This window comes from Mustela lutreola, chromosome 14, assembly GCF_030435805.1.
Source record: "Mustela lutreola isolate mMusLut2 chromosome 14, mMusLut2.pri, whole genome shotgun sequence".
Classification (NCBI taxonomy): domain Eukaryota; kingdom Metazoa; phylum Chordata; class Mammalia; order Carnivora; family Mustelidae; genus Mustela; species Mustela lutreola.
The window spans coordinates 75,350,962-75,370,765 of record NC_081303.1 but is presented as its reverse complement, the minus strand read 5'-3'; the positions used below and the strand labels follow the sequence as shown (position 1 = coordinate 75,370,765).

General features: G+C 41.2%; 1 protein-coding gene across 8 annotated transcripts in view; it reads right to left on the bottom strand.

Moving 5' to 3' along the window:
• The window catches only part of NUP210L (nucleoporin 210 like), an 86,819-nt gene that overhangs the window by 33,323 nt on the left and 33,692 nt on the right, over positions 1-19,804 (bottom strand). For 7 of the 8 annotated variants that reach the window (XR_009347372.1, XM_059145694.1, XM_059145696.1 and 4 more), the window contains 3 exons: positions 15,110-15,331; positions 13,904-14,077; positions 606-798 (listed from right to left, as the gene is read on the bottom strand). Coding sequence is in view for 7 of the 8 variants with exons in the window: in XM_059145694.1 (XP_059001677.1) it covers positions 606-798; positions 13,904-14,077; positions 15,110-15,331 (589 nt within the window). In the remaining variant the exon portion in view is untranslated. The remainder of the gene's footprint in view (positions 1-605; positions 799-13,903; positions 14,078-15,109; positions 15,332-19,804) is intronic. The other variant, XM_059145700.1, reaches the window with a different exon arrangement.

Here is a 19,804-nt window from a genome sequence, read left to right as displayed (position 1 = left end):
GGCTCAGTCAGTTAAGCATTGGCTCTTGGTTTTGGCTCAGGTCTTGATCTCAGGGTCATAAGATCGAGCCCTGCACTGGGCTCCACACTCAGCAGGGAATCTGCTTGAGATTCTCTCTCTTCCTTTCCCTCTGCCCCTACCCGCCTCTAGAATAAATAATAAATAAATAAATAAAATCGTCAAAAAATACTTATACAAAGGCAGAGGCGTATATATATACACATATTTATATACACACACACATACATATGAGGGCACAGGCCACGACTATCTCATATGCCACTCCATCCTCAGGTGCCTAGCACAGGGTCCTACATGTAACAGTCACTCAATAAATATTTTCTAGTAAATGAATGCAATTTTTATAACATTAGGCAAATAATATGTAATAAATAGATTAAAATTAATTTTATGTTCCTGTGAGAAATGTTGGATCCTAGACCCTGACTTTGCAACAAGAAATCTTTATATACATTTGCTAAAACATACAATGATCAAAGATGAAAAGAGAGATATGATGAAATCTGAAATAAACTGTTACCCATGGGCACCAGTGCAGAAACACTAAGCAGACATGTAAAAGGATTTCTAAGTCACCAAAATACCATGTAGGCGAGTCTGCCCACTGCCGTCACCCTTTGCTACCATCTCCACGGAATTATAATTTTCGAAATGAGCTAGGGTTTCATTTGAGGATTTCCATTCCAGCATTAGCGAACTGAAATTATCAAACTTTCTCCTGTGTTGATCAAACACTGCCAGTTCCAGAACGGTGTCCCTCAGGCTTGATACAGGAATCTGCATTAGAAAAATAGAGAGAAGGGCGCCTGGTGGCTTAGTCGTTAAGGGTCTGCCTTCGGCTCAGGTCATGATCCCAGGGTCCTGGGATCAAGCCCCACATCGGGCTCTCTGCTCAGTAGGGAGTCTGTTTCTCCCTCTCCCACTCCCACTGCTTGTTCATGTTTTCTCTCTGTGTGTCAAATAAATAACTAAAATCTCTTTTTAAAAAATTTTACTTATTCATTTGACAGAGATCACAAGTAGGCAGAGAGGCAGGCAGAGAGAGAGGCAGGGAAGCAGTCTCTCTGCTGAGCGGGGAGCCCAATGTGGGGCTCGATCCCAGGACCCTGGGATCATGACCCAAGCTGAAGGCAGAGGCTTTAACCCACTGAGCCACCCAGGTGCCCCTAAATAACTAAAATCTATTAAAAATTTTTAAAAAGAAAAAGAAAAAAACAATAGTTTAGGAGGCATTGAGATACCCCTGAAGCAAGGGCTCATGTTTATCCCATTCTTTTCTCTTTGACAATTTTCTTTCTTTCTTTTTTTTTTTTTTTTTAAGATTTATTTTTTTAGAGGCTCCTGGATGGCTCAGTGGATTAAGCCTCTGCCTTCGGCTCAGGTCATGATCTCAGGGTCCTGGGATCGAGTCCCGCATCGGGCTCTCTGCTCAGCGGGGAGCCTGCTTCCCTCTCTCTCTCTCCCTGCCTGCCTCTCCGCCTACTTGTGATCTCTGTCTGTCAAATAAATAAATACAATCTTCAATAATTTAAAGAAAAAGATTTATTTTTTTATTTGGGGTGGGCAGTAGAGGGAGGGAAAGAATTTCAAGCAGACTCCCTGCTGAGCACAGAGCTCGATGTGGTGCTCAATTTCATGACCTTGAGATCTTGACCTGAGCTGAAACCAAGAGTCAGATGCTCAACAGACTGAGAACCCAGGAGCCTCTCTTTGATAATTTTCAGACCTACAGTCATGTTGAAGAATAGTATGAATGTAGCCCTTGCTCTGGGTTTACCGTTTGCCTCATCTTTTTCTCCCTCTACTTTCCTTCCTCCATTTCTATGTGTGTCTTTTCTTCTTCTTTTTTGCTAAATGATATAAGTATCATGGCACCTTATCCGTAAATATTTTAGCACGCATTCCTATGAATGAGAACATTCTAAGTAACCAAAGCAATATTATCACACATTAGAATATTACTTCAAGGGGCGCCTGGGTGGCTCAGTGGGTTACAGCCTCTGCCTGCAGTTCAGGTCATGATCTCAGGGTCCTGGGATTGAGCCCTGCATCGGGCTCTCTGCTCAGCGGGGAGCCTGCTTCCCCCACCCCACCCTGCCTGCCTCTCTGCCTACTTGTGATCTCTCTCTGTCAAATAAACAAATTAAAATCTTTTAAAAAAAGAATATTGGGGTGCCTGAGTGGCTCAGTGGGTTAAAGCCTCTGCCTTCGGCTCAGGTCATGATCTCAGGGTCCTGGGATCGAGTCCCGCATGGGGTTTTCTGCTCAGCAGGGAGCCTGCTTCCTCCCTCTCTCTCTGCCTGCCTCTCCGCCTACTTGTGATCTCTGTCAAATAAATAAATAAAATCTTTTAAAAAATAAATAAATAGGGTCGCCTGGGTGGCTCAGTGGGTTAAGCCGCTGCCTTCGGCTCAGGTCATGATCTCAGGGTCCTGGGATCGAGTCCCGCGTCGGGCTCTCTGCTCAGCAGGGAGCCTGCTTCCTTCTCTCTCTCTCTCTGCCTGCCTCTCAGTGTACTTGTAATTTCTGTCAAATAAATAAATAAAATCTTTAAAAAATAAATAAATAAATAAATAAAGATTTAAAAAATATATTAATTCAATATCATCTAATATATAGTCAGTTTTCCCCAATGTCTCTCAAAATATCCTTTATACTTATTTTTTATTTTTGATCTAGATTTGATCTCTCTCTCCATATATATATATATATATTTTGGGGGGACAGGATGACTAGGATGACTCAGTGTCATAAAAATTTCATTTGTTGGGCACCTGGGTGGCTCAGTAGGTTAAGCCACTGCCTTGGGCTCAGGTCATGATCTTAGGGTCCTGGGATCGAGCCCCACATCGGGCTCTCTCTTAGCAGGGGGCCTGCTTCCCTTCCTCTCTCTGCCTGCCTCTCTGCCTACTTGTGATTTCCCTCTGTCAAATAAATAAATAAAATTTTTAAAAAAAAATTTCAGTTGTTCTGAATTTATATATAAATTTAATATACTCCCCCCCCAAAATACCTGGAATTGAGGAAACTGATATCCAACAATTTAGCTGATCACAAAGCTAAGCATGCAGAGACTGGAGTGACCACAAGGGACAAAGAAATACAGACATTACAGAACTAGAAAGGTCACTGAACAGCTACCACTACCACAACAAAAACCAGTAACAGCCGCAAAACCTAGTGAGGGAACAATATGATTTCAGAATTGCTAGATTATGTGTTGGAGGCTATGGCATGGTTGGAGCCGAGGATCCAACCAGGCCCTGACTTGCGTCTCCTTCAAAGTCCGGACACCGTAATAAGGTTAAGGATGAGAAAGTTGAGTAACACTGAGAAAGGGTCTGTGCTGTGTGACTCGCACATACTCCCCTACAGAAGGGAACAACGTGGTCAGGGTCATGAGTTCTCCGTTGGTCCTTGTCGTTCTGTACTGCCCATAACCCACTCCCTGGTTCACTGCCTTGCTAATGGCTTTAGCCAAAACTACCTGGTATCACAAGGTTTGCTGGTAGTTAATGTAAACTTGTTATAGAAACTTGCGGTCATCTGACTAGGTACTGATGTATTACTCCTCCTATTCTGGTCTGCCTTATAAATGATTGTAAGATGTGGAATAAAATCGGTACTGTTGGACATCATCTTCAGTGGCCCTCCTGCCCCCATCTCTTTGTCTCTTAATTTCTTTCACCATCCTCTTAGCCCTCACGTTTTCCTGGCCGATTTGTCGCGCTGGCCGTGACAATTAATGCTATTTAAACTGTCATGTTTTGGGGCTCCCGGGTGGCTCAGTCCATTAAGCATATGCCCTCAGCTCAGGTCATGATCCCAGGGTCCTGGTACTGAGCCCCGTATCAGGATCCCTGCTCCACGGAGAGACTGCTTCTCCCTCTCCCTCTGTCCGCTGCTCTCCCTGCTTGTGAGCATGCATGCTCTACCAAATAAATAAAATCTGAAAAAAAAAAAAAAAAAGTCAAGTTTTCGACCAAACATCATTAGAAATGCAAAGAAACAAGAAAGTAGGGACACCTGGGTGGCTCAGTCAGTTAAGCATCTACCTTCTGCTCGGGTCATGATCCCAGGGTCCTGGGATTAACCTCTATCTTGGGCTCCTTGCTCAGTGGGGAGCCTCCTTTTCCCTCCCCAACCCCCGCTTGTGCTCTCTCTCTCTCTCAAATAAATAAATAAAAATCTTTAAAAAAAGAAAAAGAAATGATAGCCCATACATAGGGAACAAAACAGTTAATGGAAACTGTCCTGGGGTTCGGGCGCCTGGGTGGCTCAGTCGATTAAGCCTCTGCCTTTGGCTCAGGTTGTGATCTCAGGATCCTGGGATTGAGCCCCGCATCAGCCTTCCTACTCAGCAGGGTGGCTGCTTTTCCCTCTCCCTCTGTTCTTTCTCTCTCTCAATAAATAAAACCTTAAAAAAAAAAAAAAAAAAAAAGGACACTGTCCCTGCAGATGTTCAGACATGGGACTTAGTAGACAAAGACTTTTTTTTTTTAAGATTTTATTTATTTATTTGACAGAGAGAGACAGAGAGAGGGAACACAAGCAGGGGGAGTGGGAGAGGGAGAAGCGGGCTCCCCTGATCAGGGAGCCCAACACGGACTCAGTCCCTGGCCCCTGGGATCATGACCTGAGCCAAAAGCAGATGAACCACCCAGGTGCCCCATAAACATAGACTTTTTGAATCAACTATTTTGTTCAGAGAACTAATGAAATTTATGTTTAAATTAAGTAAAGTATGATAATAATGTCTTAGCATATAGAGGCTACCAATAAAGAACTAAAGTAAATTTTGAAATTGTAGAGTATAATCACAATGAAAAATTCATGAGAGGAACTAAATAGCCGATCTGAATAGGCAGAAGAAAGAATAGGAGAACTTTAAAATAGGTCAGCTGAGATTATCCAGTCCGACGAACAGCAAGAAAAAAGGATAAAGAAAAATGAATAGCATCAGAGACCCACAGGACACCATTGAGTATATCCGTATATGCAGAATGAGAGCCCTACAAAGAAAAGAAAGGGAAAAAAAAGAGGAAGAAAGGACAGTTGAAAAAATAATGGCTAGAAACTTCCTGAACTGATGAACAACATTTAACCTCCAAGAAACACAAAGGACTCCAGGCAGGATAAATTCAAAGAGATGTGCATCTAAACATGTCATAAGCACAGTCAAAGAGAGAGTCATAAAAGCGGAAAGGGAAGGACATAAGATTAATACCTACTTTTTTATCAGAAACCATAGAAGATGTGATGAGAGAAAAAGACTGCCAATGAAGAGTCCTATATTGAGCACAATAATCCTTCCAAAACGAAGGAGCAGGAACCTGGTGGGGGGTCAGTCAGTTAAGTGTCTGCCTTCAGCTCGGGTCATGATCCCAGCCTCCTGGGATCGAGTCCCGCATCGGGCTCTCTGCTCAGTGCGGAGTCTGCTTCTCCCTCTGTGTTCTCTTGCTCTCTCTCAAATAAATTAATAAAATCTTTTAAAATATAGGAGAAATTGGGGCGCCTGGGTGGCTCAGTGGGTTAAGCCGCTGCCTTCGGCTCAGGTCATGATCTCAGAGTCCTGGGATCGAGTCCCGCATCGGGCTCTCTGCTCGGCAGAGAGCCTGCTTCCCTCTCTCTCTCTCTGGCTGCCTCTCTGTCTACTTGTGATTTCTCTCTGTCAAATTAATAAATAAAATCTTTAAAAAAAAATAAAATAAAATATAGGAGAAATTAAGATAATCCTAGATATAACAAAACCAGAGAGGATTTGTTGCTAGTAAACCTGCCCTACGAGAAAGAAAAGGGGTTCCTTCAGGCTGAAATGAAAGGTCATTAGACAGTAACCTGAATCCCCATGAAGGAATGAATAAAGAGCCTGGTAAAGGTAACTACATACGTAAATATGAGAGACAGCATACATGACTTTGTTTGTAATTCTTTTTTTTTTCCTGTCTGATTTTAAAGACAAATGGATAAAGCACTAATTGTAAATCTGTTTGAGGATCATGCATGAATAAAGATTATGACACTAACAGCACAAAGAAAGGGGAGGAAATGGAGTTTAATAGGAACAAAGGTTTTGTACACTATTGAAATAAAGTCAGTATTATTCCAAACTGGACTGTCAAATGTTAAGATGTTAATTGTATTCCCTAGAGTAATAACTAATAAAATAATTCAAAGTAAAATAGCAAATGTAAGGATAAGAGAAGTAAAATGTTACACTAGAAATATTTATTTATTTTTAAAGATTTTATTTATTGGGGCACCTGGGCGGCTCAGTGGGTTAAGCCTCTGCCTTCGGCTCGGGTCATGATCCCAGGGTCCTGGGATCGAGCCCCACATCGGGCTCTCTGCTCTGCGGGAAGCCTGCTTCCTCCTCTCTCTCTCTCTCTGCCTGCTGTGATCTCTCTGTCTGTCAGATAAATAAATAAATACTTAAAAAAAAAGGATTTTATTTATTTATTTGACAGAGAGAGATCACAAGCAGGCAGAGGCAGGCAGAGAGAGAGGAGGAAGCAGGCTCCCCGCTGAGCAGAGAGCCCGATGTGGGGCTCGATCCCAGGACCCTGAGATCATGACCCGAGCCGAAGGCAGTGGCTTAACCCACTGAGCCACCCAGGCGCCCCTAGAAATATTTATTTAACACAAAAGGAAGTGAAGAAAAAGAGGAACAAAATGGGCATATGATAAATAGCAAAACGAGAGGGGTGAATGCAGCCTAATTCAGTAATTACATGAAAGGTAAATCTATGATCCAACTTTATGCTGTGACAAGACAAACACTTTAGATTCAAAGATCAAAGAGTAAAAAAATACAAAGATGAAAAAAAAAAAAAAAGATATACTGTACAAACAGTTACCAAGAGAGAGCAGGATGAGAAAAACATGAACTTTAAGACAAAAATTGTCCCTAGAGACAACGAAGGACTAGAGGCAGAGTGATAAAAGAATGTTGTTTAATAAAGAAATTGTCTGGCCTTTGTCCGCAGTGTCTGAGAATTAACCCCTAAGCACTTGGAATTTCCTGAGCAGTAGGAATGTATCCTTTATTCATGGTGGGCTTCATAGATTGCACCTGGGTTTACACTGCAATGACTCAGGCCGGGCACCTGTCGGGCCAGGACAGCCGACCATGCGACCATGTGACTGGTCGGGCCAGGATAACCGACCATGCGACCAGAGCGATGGGGCTGAGCCAGGTGCTACCAACCCAGCTTTCACGGAGGAAAGGGGAGCTGGAGTACGTTCAAGCACGTGGTCAACGACTTAAGCATATCTATGTAATAAAGCCCCATACAGATTCTAGAGCTTCCTGGTTGGTGAACATGTCAGTGTATTGCACGTGGTGTGTTGCCCACAAACCTGATTCCATGGGAAGAGACTCCAGATCTGGGTCCCCCTGAGACCTCTCGTTATGTCTCTTCCTCTCACTGGTCCCGATCTGTATCCTTTATAATAAAGCTGTACCTGCGAGTCATTCTGACACATTACTGAACCGGAAGAGATTATAGGAATCCTCAAATTTATAGCAAGTTGGTTAGAAATGTGGGTGGCCTGTGATCCCTGAACCTGCAGCTGGCATCTGAAGGGAGGGCAGTTCTGCTGGGAACTGTACACTTAAAAGTGCAGAGTTGGAGCCAACTCCAGGAAGTGTCAGCATTGCATTGTGGTGTTGCAAAAGGTCAATATACCAAAAAGATTTAATAGTTATAAATGCGGATATACCTAATAACAGAGCCCCAAAATGCATGAAGCAAATCTGAGAGAATTTAAGGGAGAAAGAGACAATCCAACAATAACAGTCAGAGATTCCAGTTCCTTTCTCAATAATGGAGAGAACCAGAAAGAAGATCAACAAGGAAACAGGGGCCTTGAATACCAGAGACCTACTAGACATGTGGTGTTCTACAGAACACCACACCCAACAACAGAATATACTCTTCTCAAGTGCACATGAAATGTCCTCCAAGAGAGGCCCTATGTATGGCCACAAAACAAGCCTGAATACATTTTATAAACAAATAGATTTATATAAGGTCCATATAATATTTATATATAAATTCAAAAGGATTTCAATCATAAAGTATGTTTTCTAATCACAATGGAATTAGAAATCAACACAGAAGGGGACGCCTGGGTGTCTCAGTGGGTTAAGCCTCTGCCTTCGGCTCAGGTCATGATCTCAGGGTCCTGGGATCCAGCCCCTCTCTGCTCAGTGGGGAGCCTGCTTCCCTGTCTCTCTCTGCCTGCTGCTCTGCCTACTTCTGATCTCTCTCTGTCAAATAAATAATATCTTTAAGAAAAAAAAAGAAATCAACACAGAAGGAAATTTGAGATATTCATAGATGGGTGGAAAATAAACACACTCCTAAATAAGCAATGGGTCAAAGAAGAAATCAAAGGTAAATTAGAAAACATGCTGAGACAAATGAAAATAAAACTCAACATATCAGAACTTAGGGGATTCAGTAAAAGCAATGCTTAGTGGAAAACATAACTGCAAATATCTATATTAAAAAAGAAGAATCTCAGGGTGCCTGGGTGGTTCAGTGGGTTAAAGCTCCTGCCTTCGGCTCAGGTCATGATCTCAGGGTCCTGGGATTGAGCTCCACATTGGGCTCCCTACTCAGCAGGGAGCCTGCTTTCCCCTCTCTCTCTGCCTGCCTCTCTGCCTACTTGTGATCTCCCTGTCAGATAAATAAATAAAATCTTTAAAAAAAAATCTTTAAAAATAAATAAAATCTTTAAAAAAAATCTTTAAAAATTAAAAAAAAAGAAGAATCTCAAATCAATAACATAAACTTCCACTTTGAGAAACTAGAAAAAATAGAGAAGCTAAATTCAAACCAAGCAGAAGGAAGGAAACAATAATGAATACAGCAAAATAAATAATATAGAAAAACAAAAGAAAAAAATTAACCAAACTAGGGGCGCCTGGGTGGCTCAGTGGGTTAAAGCCTCTGCCTTCAGCTCAGGTCATGATCTCGGGGTCCTGGGATCGAGCCCCACATTGGGCTCTCTGCTCGGCAGGGAGCCTGCTTCCTCCTCTCTGCCTGCCTCTCTGCCTGTGTCTCTGACTACTTGTGATCTCTGTCTGTAAAAAAAAAAAAAATTAACCAAACTAAAAATTGATCCTTTGAAAAGATCAACAATACTGACCAGCCTTTAGCTGAAATGATTAAGAAAGACTCAGTTTACTAAAATCAGAAATGAAAGGAGGGACATTAATACTATCCTTAAAGAAATAAAAAAAAAAGGTTACATAGGGTTACTGTGAACAACTGTTTAGGCCTACAAATTAGATAACCTAAACGAAATGGGAAAACTCTATATACAAATGACTCAAGAAAAAATAAAAAATCTGACTATACCTATAACAAGAAAAGAGACTGAATCAGTAACTAAAGAAACACATAAACATTCAAAGAAATCCTAGGCCCTGATGGTTTCATGGGTGAATTCTACCAAATGTTTAAAGAATACTGAATACCAACCCTTCATAAGCTCTTCCAAAAACTAGAAGAGGAAGTCAGTACTTCCCAACTCATTCTCAAAGGCTAGTATTATTCTAAGACCAAACCAAAGACACTACAAAAAAGTAAAACCACAAAATCTTGTACGAATATAGATGTAAAAAAACTAACAAAATACTAGCAAACAGAATCCAGGGATATATAAAAAGGTTCATACGTCATGACCAAGGGGGTTTTATTTCAGGAATGCAAGGTTGGTTCAACATATGAAAAATCAATCAGTGTAACACATCATCTTGATAGAATAAAGGGAAAAATGTATGATCATCTCAGCAGATGCGGAAAGAATATTTAACAAAAATGCATTTCTATTTCATAATAAAAACATTCAAAAAACTAAAAAGGAAACTTCCCCATGGCGCCTATGTTGGTCAGATGGTTGGGCGTCTGCTTTCGGCTCAGGTCATGATCTTCAGGTCCTGGGATTGAGCCCCACGTTGGGCTCCCAGCTCAGCAGGGAATCTGCTTCTCCCACTCCCTCTGCCTCTCTCCCTGCTATGCTCTCTCACTCAAATGAATAAATAAAATCTTAAAAAAATAAAAATAAAAGGAAACTTCCTCAACCTATAAAGGGCATCTTCGGAAAAACCCACAGCCAATATCAAATTTAATGGTTATAGACCAGAAGCCTTCCCCCAAGGAAATTTGCTATAGAAAATATTTAGGAATAAATCTAACAAAAGGAGTGCTTGTATATTCTAAACTATAAAACACTGTTGAAAAAAATTAAAGAAGCCCTAAATAAATGGAAAGATATCCCATGGTTATAAATCAGAGGACCATATTATTAAGATGATAATACTCCCCAAATTGATCTAGAGATTCAATCTAATCTCTGTCAAAATCCCTGCTTTTTTTCCCCCCGAAATTGACAAGATGATTCTAAAATTCATTTAGAAATGCAAGGGACTCAAAATAGCCAAGACAGGGCACCTGAGTGGCTCAGTTGGTGGAGTGGCCGACTCTTGTATTCAGCGTAAGTCATGATCTTGAGATCCTGGGATGGAGCCCTGTATTGAGCTTCCTGATTGGCAAGGAGTCTGCTTGTTTCCCTCTCTCTTAGCCCCTCCTCCTACTCATGCTCGGTCACTCTCTCTAAAATAAATAAATAAATCTTTTAAAGACTTTTTTTTTTTAAAGATTTTATTTATTTATTTGACGGAGAGATAGAGCCAGAGAGCCACAAGCAGGGGAACGGCAGAGGGAGAGGGAGAAGCAGGTTCTCCGCTGAGCAGGGAGGCCCATGCAGGGCTCAATCCTAGGACCCTGGGATCATGACTACAGCTAAAGGCAGATGCTTACTGACTGAGCCACCCAGGCGCCCCCAGCCAAAACAATCTTGAAAATGAAGAACATAATTGAAGAACACACACTTCCCAATTTCAAAACGTACTACAAAGATTTTAAAGGCGTCCCAAGGTTAACAGATTCTTTTTTAAAGAGCCCAAGACAATTTAACCTTGTTAAAAAGGTTACGAATAACCTTTTTAACAAATGATGCCGGATTAAGTGGATTATCACCATGCACAAGAATGAAGGTACACTCCAACCTCATACCACAAACAAAAATTAACTCAAAATGGACTAGGCCTAAATGTAAGGCCTAAAAACTATAAAGAGAAGTCACAGGTATAAATATCTGTGCCCTTGGATTAGGTAATCATTTCTTAGATATGACATCAAAAGTACAACCACCACCGGGGCACCTGGGTGGCTCAGTGGGTTAAGCCTCTGCCTTCAGCTCAGGTCATGATCTCGGGGTCCTGGGATTGAGCCCCGCATGGGACTCTCTGCTCAGCGGGGAGCCTGCTTCCTCCTCTCTCTCTGCCTGCCTCTCTGACTACTTGTGATCTCTGTCAAGCAAATAAATAAAACCTTTTAAAAAAAGAAAGAAAGAAAACATTAAAAAAATAAATTTTAAAAAATTGACCAAAAAAGGGTGCGTCCACATATAATAGGATTCCATTTATATGAAACATATGGAAGAGGCAAATCCATAGAGACAGATAGTGGTTTCTAGGGACTGGGGTGGGGGGATGGGGAGTGACTGCTACTGGGTGTGCATTTCTTTTTGGGGAAATGAAAGTATTCTGGAGTTGGACCAGTTGGAGTTCGCTGCAAAACACTTATTTGTATGCTATTTGTTTATAAAGATTATATTTATTTATTTGTGAGAGAGCGAGGGAGAGAGAGAGTGACAGTGTGTGCAGAGGGAAAGAGAGAAGCAGGGTCCCAGATGCCGGGCTCGATCCCAGGACCCTGGGATCATGACCTGAGCTGAAGGCAGATGCTTAACTGACTGAGCCACCCAGGCGCCCCTTACTTGTACACTTTTAAAAGGGTGAATTTTACAGTATATAAGTTGTACTTAATTATTTTTATAAAAGAAATAAATTCTAAAGTATGGGGAAGTATGTCTGTAAATTACTCCTAAATGGCTCCAAGAAAAAAATTTCTTACAAATTTTCTATTTTTTTTAAAGATTTTATTTATCTATTTGAGAGAGAGAGAGCACATAAGCTAGGGGGAGGGGCAGAGGGAGAGGAAGTCAGAGAGTTCCAAACAGACTCCTCACCGAGCACGGCGCCTGATGCGGGGCTCAATCCCAGGACCCTGAGATCAGACCTGAGCCAAAACCAAGAGTCAGACGCTCAACCAACTGAGCCACCCAGGGGCACCCTTTTCTTACAAATTTTCTATAAATTATTTCAATTGAAAAAAGTGACACTGAATGACAAATACATGGATAACTTTTATTCTGCTCCATCTACGTGGGGTTTTTTTTTAAGATTTTATTTATTTATTTGACAGAGAGACAGAGACAGAGAACACAAGCAGGGGGAGTGGGAGAGGGAGAAGGAGGTTTCCTGCTGAGCAGAGAGGCTGATGCAGGGCTCGATCCCAAGACCCTGGGGTCATGACCTGAGTGGAAGGTGTAGATGCTTCATGACTGAGCCACCCAGGTGCTCCCTAAATGCTTTTTTAAAAAGCAAATCATTTATAGGGTACCTGCATGGTGCAGTCCCTTGAGTGTCAGACTCTTGGTTTTGGCTCAGGTCTGATCTCAGGGTTGTGGGATGGTGCCGGGGTCCACGCACAGCTCTGAGTCCACTTGGGTTTCTCTCTCCCTCCTCCTCTGCCTCTCCCCCCATGCTCTCTCTCTCTCTCTGAACTAAACACATCTTTTTTTTTTTTAAAGATTTTATTTATTTACATGAGAGAGAAAGTGAGCATGAGAGGGGAGAGGGTCAGAGAGAGAAGCAGACTCCCTGCTGAGCAGGGAGCCTGATGTGGGACTCGATCCTGGGACTCCAGGTTCATGACCTGAGCCGAAGGCAGTCTCTTAACCAACTGAGCCACTCAGGTGCCCTAAACACATCTTTTTAAAAAGAGCACATCGGGGCACCTGGGTGGCTCAGTGGGTTAAGCCTTTGCCTTCAGCTCAGGTCATGATCTCAGGGTCCCAGGATCAAGCCCCGCCTCGGGCTCTCTGCTCAGTGGGGAGCCTGCTTCCCCCCCCCCCGCCCCGTCTCTGCCTGCCTCTCAGCCTACTTATGATCTCTCTCTCTCTCTCAAATAAATAAACAAAATCTTTTTTAAAAAGTAAAAAATTTAAAAAAGAGTACATCACTTATAAACTTCAAATAATATTTCCTGTGGAATTTAGTTCTGAAAAAAAAAAAGAGTTCCTAACCTGTAGCATCTCATATTCTTCTTTTATAGTAAAAAGAATAGTATAAAATCAATAACATGTGCTTTGGAGTTGAACAGGATATGCTATTTTCTAGCTTTATGCCTTTGGAGAAATTACTCAATCTCTAGGAGTCTCAAGACTCTCCCATCTGTAAAATAGGAACAATCGATCGTTCTGTTCTGCATAGGCTAAGAAAGGACTTCGATTCTCCTATGGTTGTAATTAAAGTCGATCTCATTTAGTATACAGTCTGTTGTTCTAGTTTTTAGGTTAGAAAACTCATTTATTCCTCAATCCCTACTAGTTACATTATTGCTTATCATTACTCTTCATGGTAGAGAAGAGATAAATTCTATTAATTACCAATAATGACAATAAAATATCTGGTAGGGAAAGATACTACCCAAACTATCTAGAAGTTTAGAGACATCTTCATTGTTTAGTGCCACAATTACAAGCTATGTCCCTATGTACAGTAAGCAAACTAAGTGTCACTAAGTGTAGCCAATTCTAACTAGTTTAATTAACTCTTTACAGACACTGTCAGAAAAAGAATAACAAATATTTCCTTCACTTTAATAAGACAAAAGCTTTACTTTCTTTAAGTAAAGGCATGGAAGGCAAAAGTATCAAGTTAGGCGGAAACACACCAACTCACCAACTGTTTGTTGTGCTGTGGCAGAGGGCATGGCTGGGCACCAGCTGGCACTTTGTAGACTGGGGTCACGGACATGCTGGCAGGGTGGGCACATATGAAGTGCACCTGCACGGCCTCCACAGCTGGACTGGGGTTCAGCACACCTGGGTGATTTCCAATTCGGAATGTCAGAGCCTTTAAAGAAACAGCAGAGCAAGAGGCAACTGTGGGTAGATAATTGATGGCAGTTGTTCCAATCTACAGGTGTCAGAATTATTCAGACTGCGGTACCGGATCCCTTTGGACACAGTAATCATCATAGTTCTGAATCATGTGGCTAAGAGAAACAAGGGTATTATGGGGGTTTATAAACAAAGAGAATATTAAAAAATCTAATTCTGAGGGGCACCTGGCTGGGTCAATTGTAAATTGTCTGCCTTCGGCACAGGTCATGGTCCCAGGGTCCTGGGATCAGCCCGCATCGGGCTTCCTGCTCGGCGGAAAGCCTGCTTCTCCCTCTCCCACGCCCCCTGCTTGTGTTCCCTCTCTCACTGTTTCTCTGTCCAATAAATAAATAAAATCTTTTTAAAATTTCAGTTCTGGCCAATTACTTCAGCCTTTTTCTCCACCAAACCTTTTGTTATCAGTTGATAAAAAGTGGAAAAACTATTTTGTGTTTCAACATTTCTCTGCTGGAAGCACCAAATGGACAGAATGTGGAGACAAAGGCAAGAGGGCTCGGCCGGGGAGGACTCTGCTCTGACACGGCCGGCCTCCAGCCGCATACACAGCAAAGTTCACAAGAGATGTTAGAAAGAAGCTCAGTTCTTTTTAAGTTAAAATTATACATCGATTTTTTGTGGGCTGGTTAGAGAGTCATACACTGAATTCTCAACCCTAGTGAAACTGCAAACCTGTGTTACTGGTTTGGCAGAAGCGGGCACAGATGTGTGTGCATCCATCACTGCTTCTAAAATAATAAAACTAATTCAACTGATAAAGGGCAACACACTTACTATCTTATCTGCACAGATCTAATCAAAAACCAGAATTTTCCTGTTTTAACTAACTAGAATTTAAACAAAAATTTGGAAGAAAAAAAAGAATTTTCCTACCCAGTCTCTAAATGAAATCTATTAGAATCTGAAAAGGAATGGCTAGAAGCAAAAAAGACTCGAGGTCTTACTGCTAAAAGCAATGTTAGAAAAAGATTTTTTTCCTACTTACTTGTTCCCCCAAATCCAGGCACAAGACCCGGTAGATGTACTGGTTCTGTTTTCTCTTAGCTGGCAGCCGGACTTGTGTTAATTCAATTTTCTCTGTTTTCTCCATGCTCAACTCCAGAAAGAATCGGGAGGGCTCCAAGATCCATGGACGGGGCCCCCCTTCAAACACCATTTCCTTCACAGACTGCCAGGTCACCAAAGCCACCTCTACAGGGTTTACAGCCTGATGACATTCAAAGAAACCCTTGATTGGTCATGGAACTCAACAGTCTGTAAAGTGAAAACTAGTTGATTGCTGACAATGACATTAGACTGAACTCCCAAATCAGGAGACATGTACACGATGCCTCTCACTTGATGCTTCTCAACCTCTGTATTCAATCAGACCCTACCTATTGTTCAGGCCTGACTTGTGTGTCACCTCACCCATTAATATCAAAACATTCCAGACCACAACCATTTCCACATCCTCAGAATTCTTACAATACTCATCTCTACTATTCATTTGTACACTAGTTCATCTCCTAATGCTGTTTGAATATGTACAATGTTTCACATTTGAGTGTAATAATACTTCTTATGCTTTCTAGTTATATAAAATTATTCAGAGAAGAAAGCATCTTCTACCTAACTTTTACAAGAATGTCTGGGGCACCTGGGTGGCTCAGACGGTTGGGCATCTGCCTTTGACTCGGGCCATGATCCTGGGGTCCTAGAATCGAGCCCCACATCGGGCTCCTGGCACAGTGGAGAGTCTGCTTCTCCCTCACCCTACAGCTGCCTGCTTGTGTTCTCTCTCCCTCTCCCTCTCAAGTAAATAAATAAAATCTTCAAAAAATGCATATAAAAATAAAAAACAAAAAAAAAAAGGAGAATGTCTCTTCCTTAACGGATTTAGTACAATGTTGGGCACATAAAAGGTACAAGTAGCTGTATAAACATTTTAAATGGATATTTTAGGGGCGCCTGGGTGGCTCAGTGGGTTAAGGCCTCTGCCTTCGGCTCAGGTCATGATCCCAGGGTCCTGGAATCGAGCCCCGCATAGGGCTCTCTGCTTAGCAGGGAGCCTGCTTCCTCCTCTCTCTCTCTCTGCCTGCCTCTCTGCCTACTTGTGATCTCTGTCAAATAAATAAATAAATTTTTTTAAAAAAATGGATATTTTACTTTTTAAAATCTGAGTATAGCTGACACACAATGTTATATTAGTGTCACATGTACAACAGAGACTCAACATCTCGTTATGCTGTGCTCAGAAGTAGAGCTACCATCTGTTCCGATACCACACTAGTATAGTACCACCATGTTCCCTACACAGTGACTTTTATTCCCATGACTTATTCACTCCATAACTAGAAGACTGTATCTCCCACTCCTTTTCACCCATTTTGTCTATCCACCTGCACCAATCTGGCAACCATCAGTTTGTTCTCTGTATTGATAGGACTGATTGTGCTTTTTTAAAATTTATTTATTTGTTTTGTTTTTTAGATACCACATATGAGTGAAATTGTACAGAATCATTTGTCTTTCTCAGTCTGACTTATTTCACTTCTCATAATACCCTCTAGGTCTATCTATGTTGGTACAATGGTATGAGCTCTTTTTTGTGGCTGTGTAATATTCCTCTGTGTTTGTACGTACATATGCATCGCATCTTCCTTATCCACTCATCTTCTGATGGACAGCTTGGTTGCTTCCATATCTTGGCTATTGTAAATAAGTTCCAACAAACACAAGGGCGCGTACATCTTCTTAGTGTCTTCATTTTCTTTGGCTAAATACCCAGTAGTGGAATTACTGGATCATAAGATAGTTCTATTTTTAGTTTTATGAGGACCTTCAATACTGTCTTCCAGTGTGGCTGCACCAATTTATATTCCCATCAACAGTGCATGAGGGTCCCTTTTTCTCCACCTTCTCTCTAAGACTTGCTGTTTCTTCTCTTTTTTAATGCAACCGTTCTGACAGGTGTGAGGTGATGTCTCACTGTGGTTTTGATTTGCATTTCCCTGATGCTGAGTGATCTTGAACATCTTTTTGTGTGTCTGTTGGCCATTTGTATGTTTTCTTTGGAAAAATGTCTCTTCAGGTTCTCTGTCCATTTTTTAAAAACTTAAGTTTTTTTTAGTGTTGAGGTGTGTAAGTGCTTTATATATTTTGGACATTAACCCCTCAACAGATACATCATTTGCAAATATCTTCTCCCATTCCATAGATTACCTTTGCTTTTGTGGTAGTTTCCCTCCCGGTACAAAAGGTCTTTATTTTGATGTAGTCCAATAGTTTGCTTTTGCTTTTGTTCACCTTGCTCAGGAGACATCTAGAAAAATGTTCGAATGGCTGATGTCAGAGAAACTACTGCCTATGCTCTTTCTATGATTTTTATGGTTTAAGGTCTCCCGTGTAGGTCTTTAATCCATTTTGTGTATATTTCTGTATATGGTGTTAGACAGTGGCCCAGTGTCGTTCTTTGCAGGCGACTGTCCAGACTCCCGGCACCGTCTGTTCAAGAGGCTGTCCTTTCCCCCGGATATTCTTGCTTCCTTCAGTGAAGATTGATTAACCGTATAATCACCGGTTTATTTTTGGGATCTCCAGTCTGTTCCATTTATTGATGTGTCCATTTTTATGTCAGTAACATACTGTTTTGATTACTACAGCTTTGTAGCGTATCTTTTTTTTAAGATTTTATTTATTTGACAGCTAGAGCTCACAATTAGGCAGAGAGGCAGGCAGAAAGAGAGGGGAGGAAGCAGGCTCCCTGCTGACCAGAGATGATGACCGATGCAGGGCTCGATCCCAAGACCCTGGGATCATGACCTGAGCTGAAAGCAGAGGCTTTAACCCACTGAGCCACCCAGGCGCCCCATAGCATATCTTGAAATGTGGGATTGTGGTACACCCAAGCTTTGTTCTTCTCTTTGAGGATGACTTTGGCTATTTGGGGTCTTTTGTGGTCCCATACAAATTTTAGTATTATTTGTTCTGGTTTTGTGAAAAACGCTGTTGGCATCTTGGTATGGATTGTGTTGAATCTATAGATTGCTTTGGCTAATATGAGCATTTTAACAATATTAATTTTTCTAATCCATCAGCATGGAGTATCTCTCCATTTGTTTGTGTCATCTTTAATTTCTTTCATCAGTGTTTTATGGTTTTCAGAGTACAGGTATTTTACCTCCTTGGTTAAATTTATTCCTAGGTATTTTATTCTTTCTGGTGTAATTGTAAATGGTGTTATTTTCTTAATTTCTCTTTCTGCTACCTCATTATTAGTGTATAGAAATATCACCAATTTCTGGGTATTAATTTTGTATCCTGCAACCTTACTAATTCATTTATTACTTCTAGTATTTTTGGGGGTGTCTTTAGGATTTCCTACGTGTAGTATCAGGTCATCTGCAAAAAGTGACAGTTTAACTTTTATACCAATATGGAAGCCTCTTGTTTCTTTTTCTTGTCTGATTGCTATAGCTAGGACTTCTAATACTATGTTGAATGAAAGTAGTAAGAGTGGCATCCTTGTCTTTCTCAGATCTTAGAGGAAAAGCTCTCAGTTTTTCACGATTGAGTATGAGATTAGCTGTAGCTTTATCATATATGGCCCTTATTGTGTTGATTGATTTGTGAATACTGAACGATCCTTGCTTTCCTGGAATAATCTCACTTGAATGTGGTGAATGATTCTTTCAATATACTGTTGTGTGTGGTGTGCTAATATTTCACTGGAGACCTGCAGTTATGCTCATCAGTAATATTGACCTTAGTCTTCTTTCTTCACGGTGTCTTAGTCTAGTTTTGGTATCAGATAATGCTGGCCTTATAGGATATATTTGGAAGCTTTCCTTCCTTTTCTATTTTTGGGGGATAGTTTGAGGAGAAGAGCTATTAACTCTTTTTTATATGTTTGGTAGAATTCACCTCTGAATCCATCTGGCCCTGGACTTTTGTTTGCTGGCAATTTTTTGATTACCAATGCAATTTCATTAAGAGCAATCACTCTGTTCAGATTTTCTATTTCTTCCTGATTCAGTTCTAGAAGATTGTATGTCTCCTTATTTAAACAAACAAACAAACAAACAAACCAAAAAAAAAAAAAAAAAAGGTTCATTTATTTTAGAAAGAAGGGGGTGGGGGTGAGGTAGAGAGAAAATCTCAAGCAGACTCCCCACTGAACTCAGAGCCTGACATGAGGTTTAATCTCACAACCCTGAGATCATGACCTGAGCCAAAATCAAGAGTCAGACAATTAACTGACTGAGCTACCCAGGTGCCCCAGGAAGATTGCATGTTTCTAAGAATTTATCCATTAAATGGTATTTTATTAAGTTAGCAAAGAACTTTTGTCCAAAAAATATAAAATAATATAGGGTGCCTGGATGGCTCAGTGGGTTAAGCCTCTGACTTCAGCTCAGGTCATGATCCCAGGGTTCTGGGGTTGAGCACCGCATCGGGCTCTCTGCTCAGCGGGGAGCCTGCTTCCCTTCCTCTTTCTGCCTGCCTCTCTGCCTACTTGTGATCTCTGTCTGTCAAATAAATAAATAAAATCTTTTAAAAAAAATAAAATAATACATCTATATACTTCACTCCATTTCTCAAAGAACTCCCACCTAAGAGGTAGAGTCAAGACTGGAATTATTCACTCCAGTACACAGAGAACTTGGATCCTATTATAGATGAGCAAACTTGTCTTCAG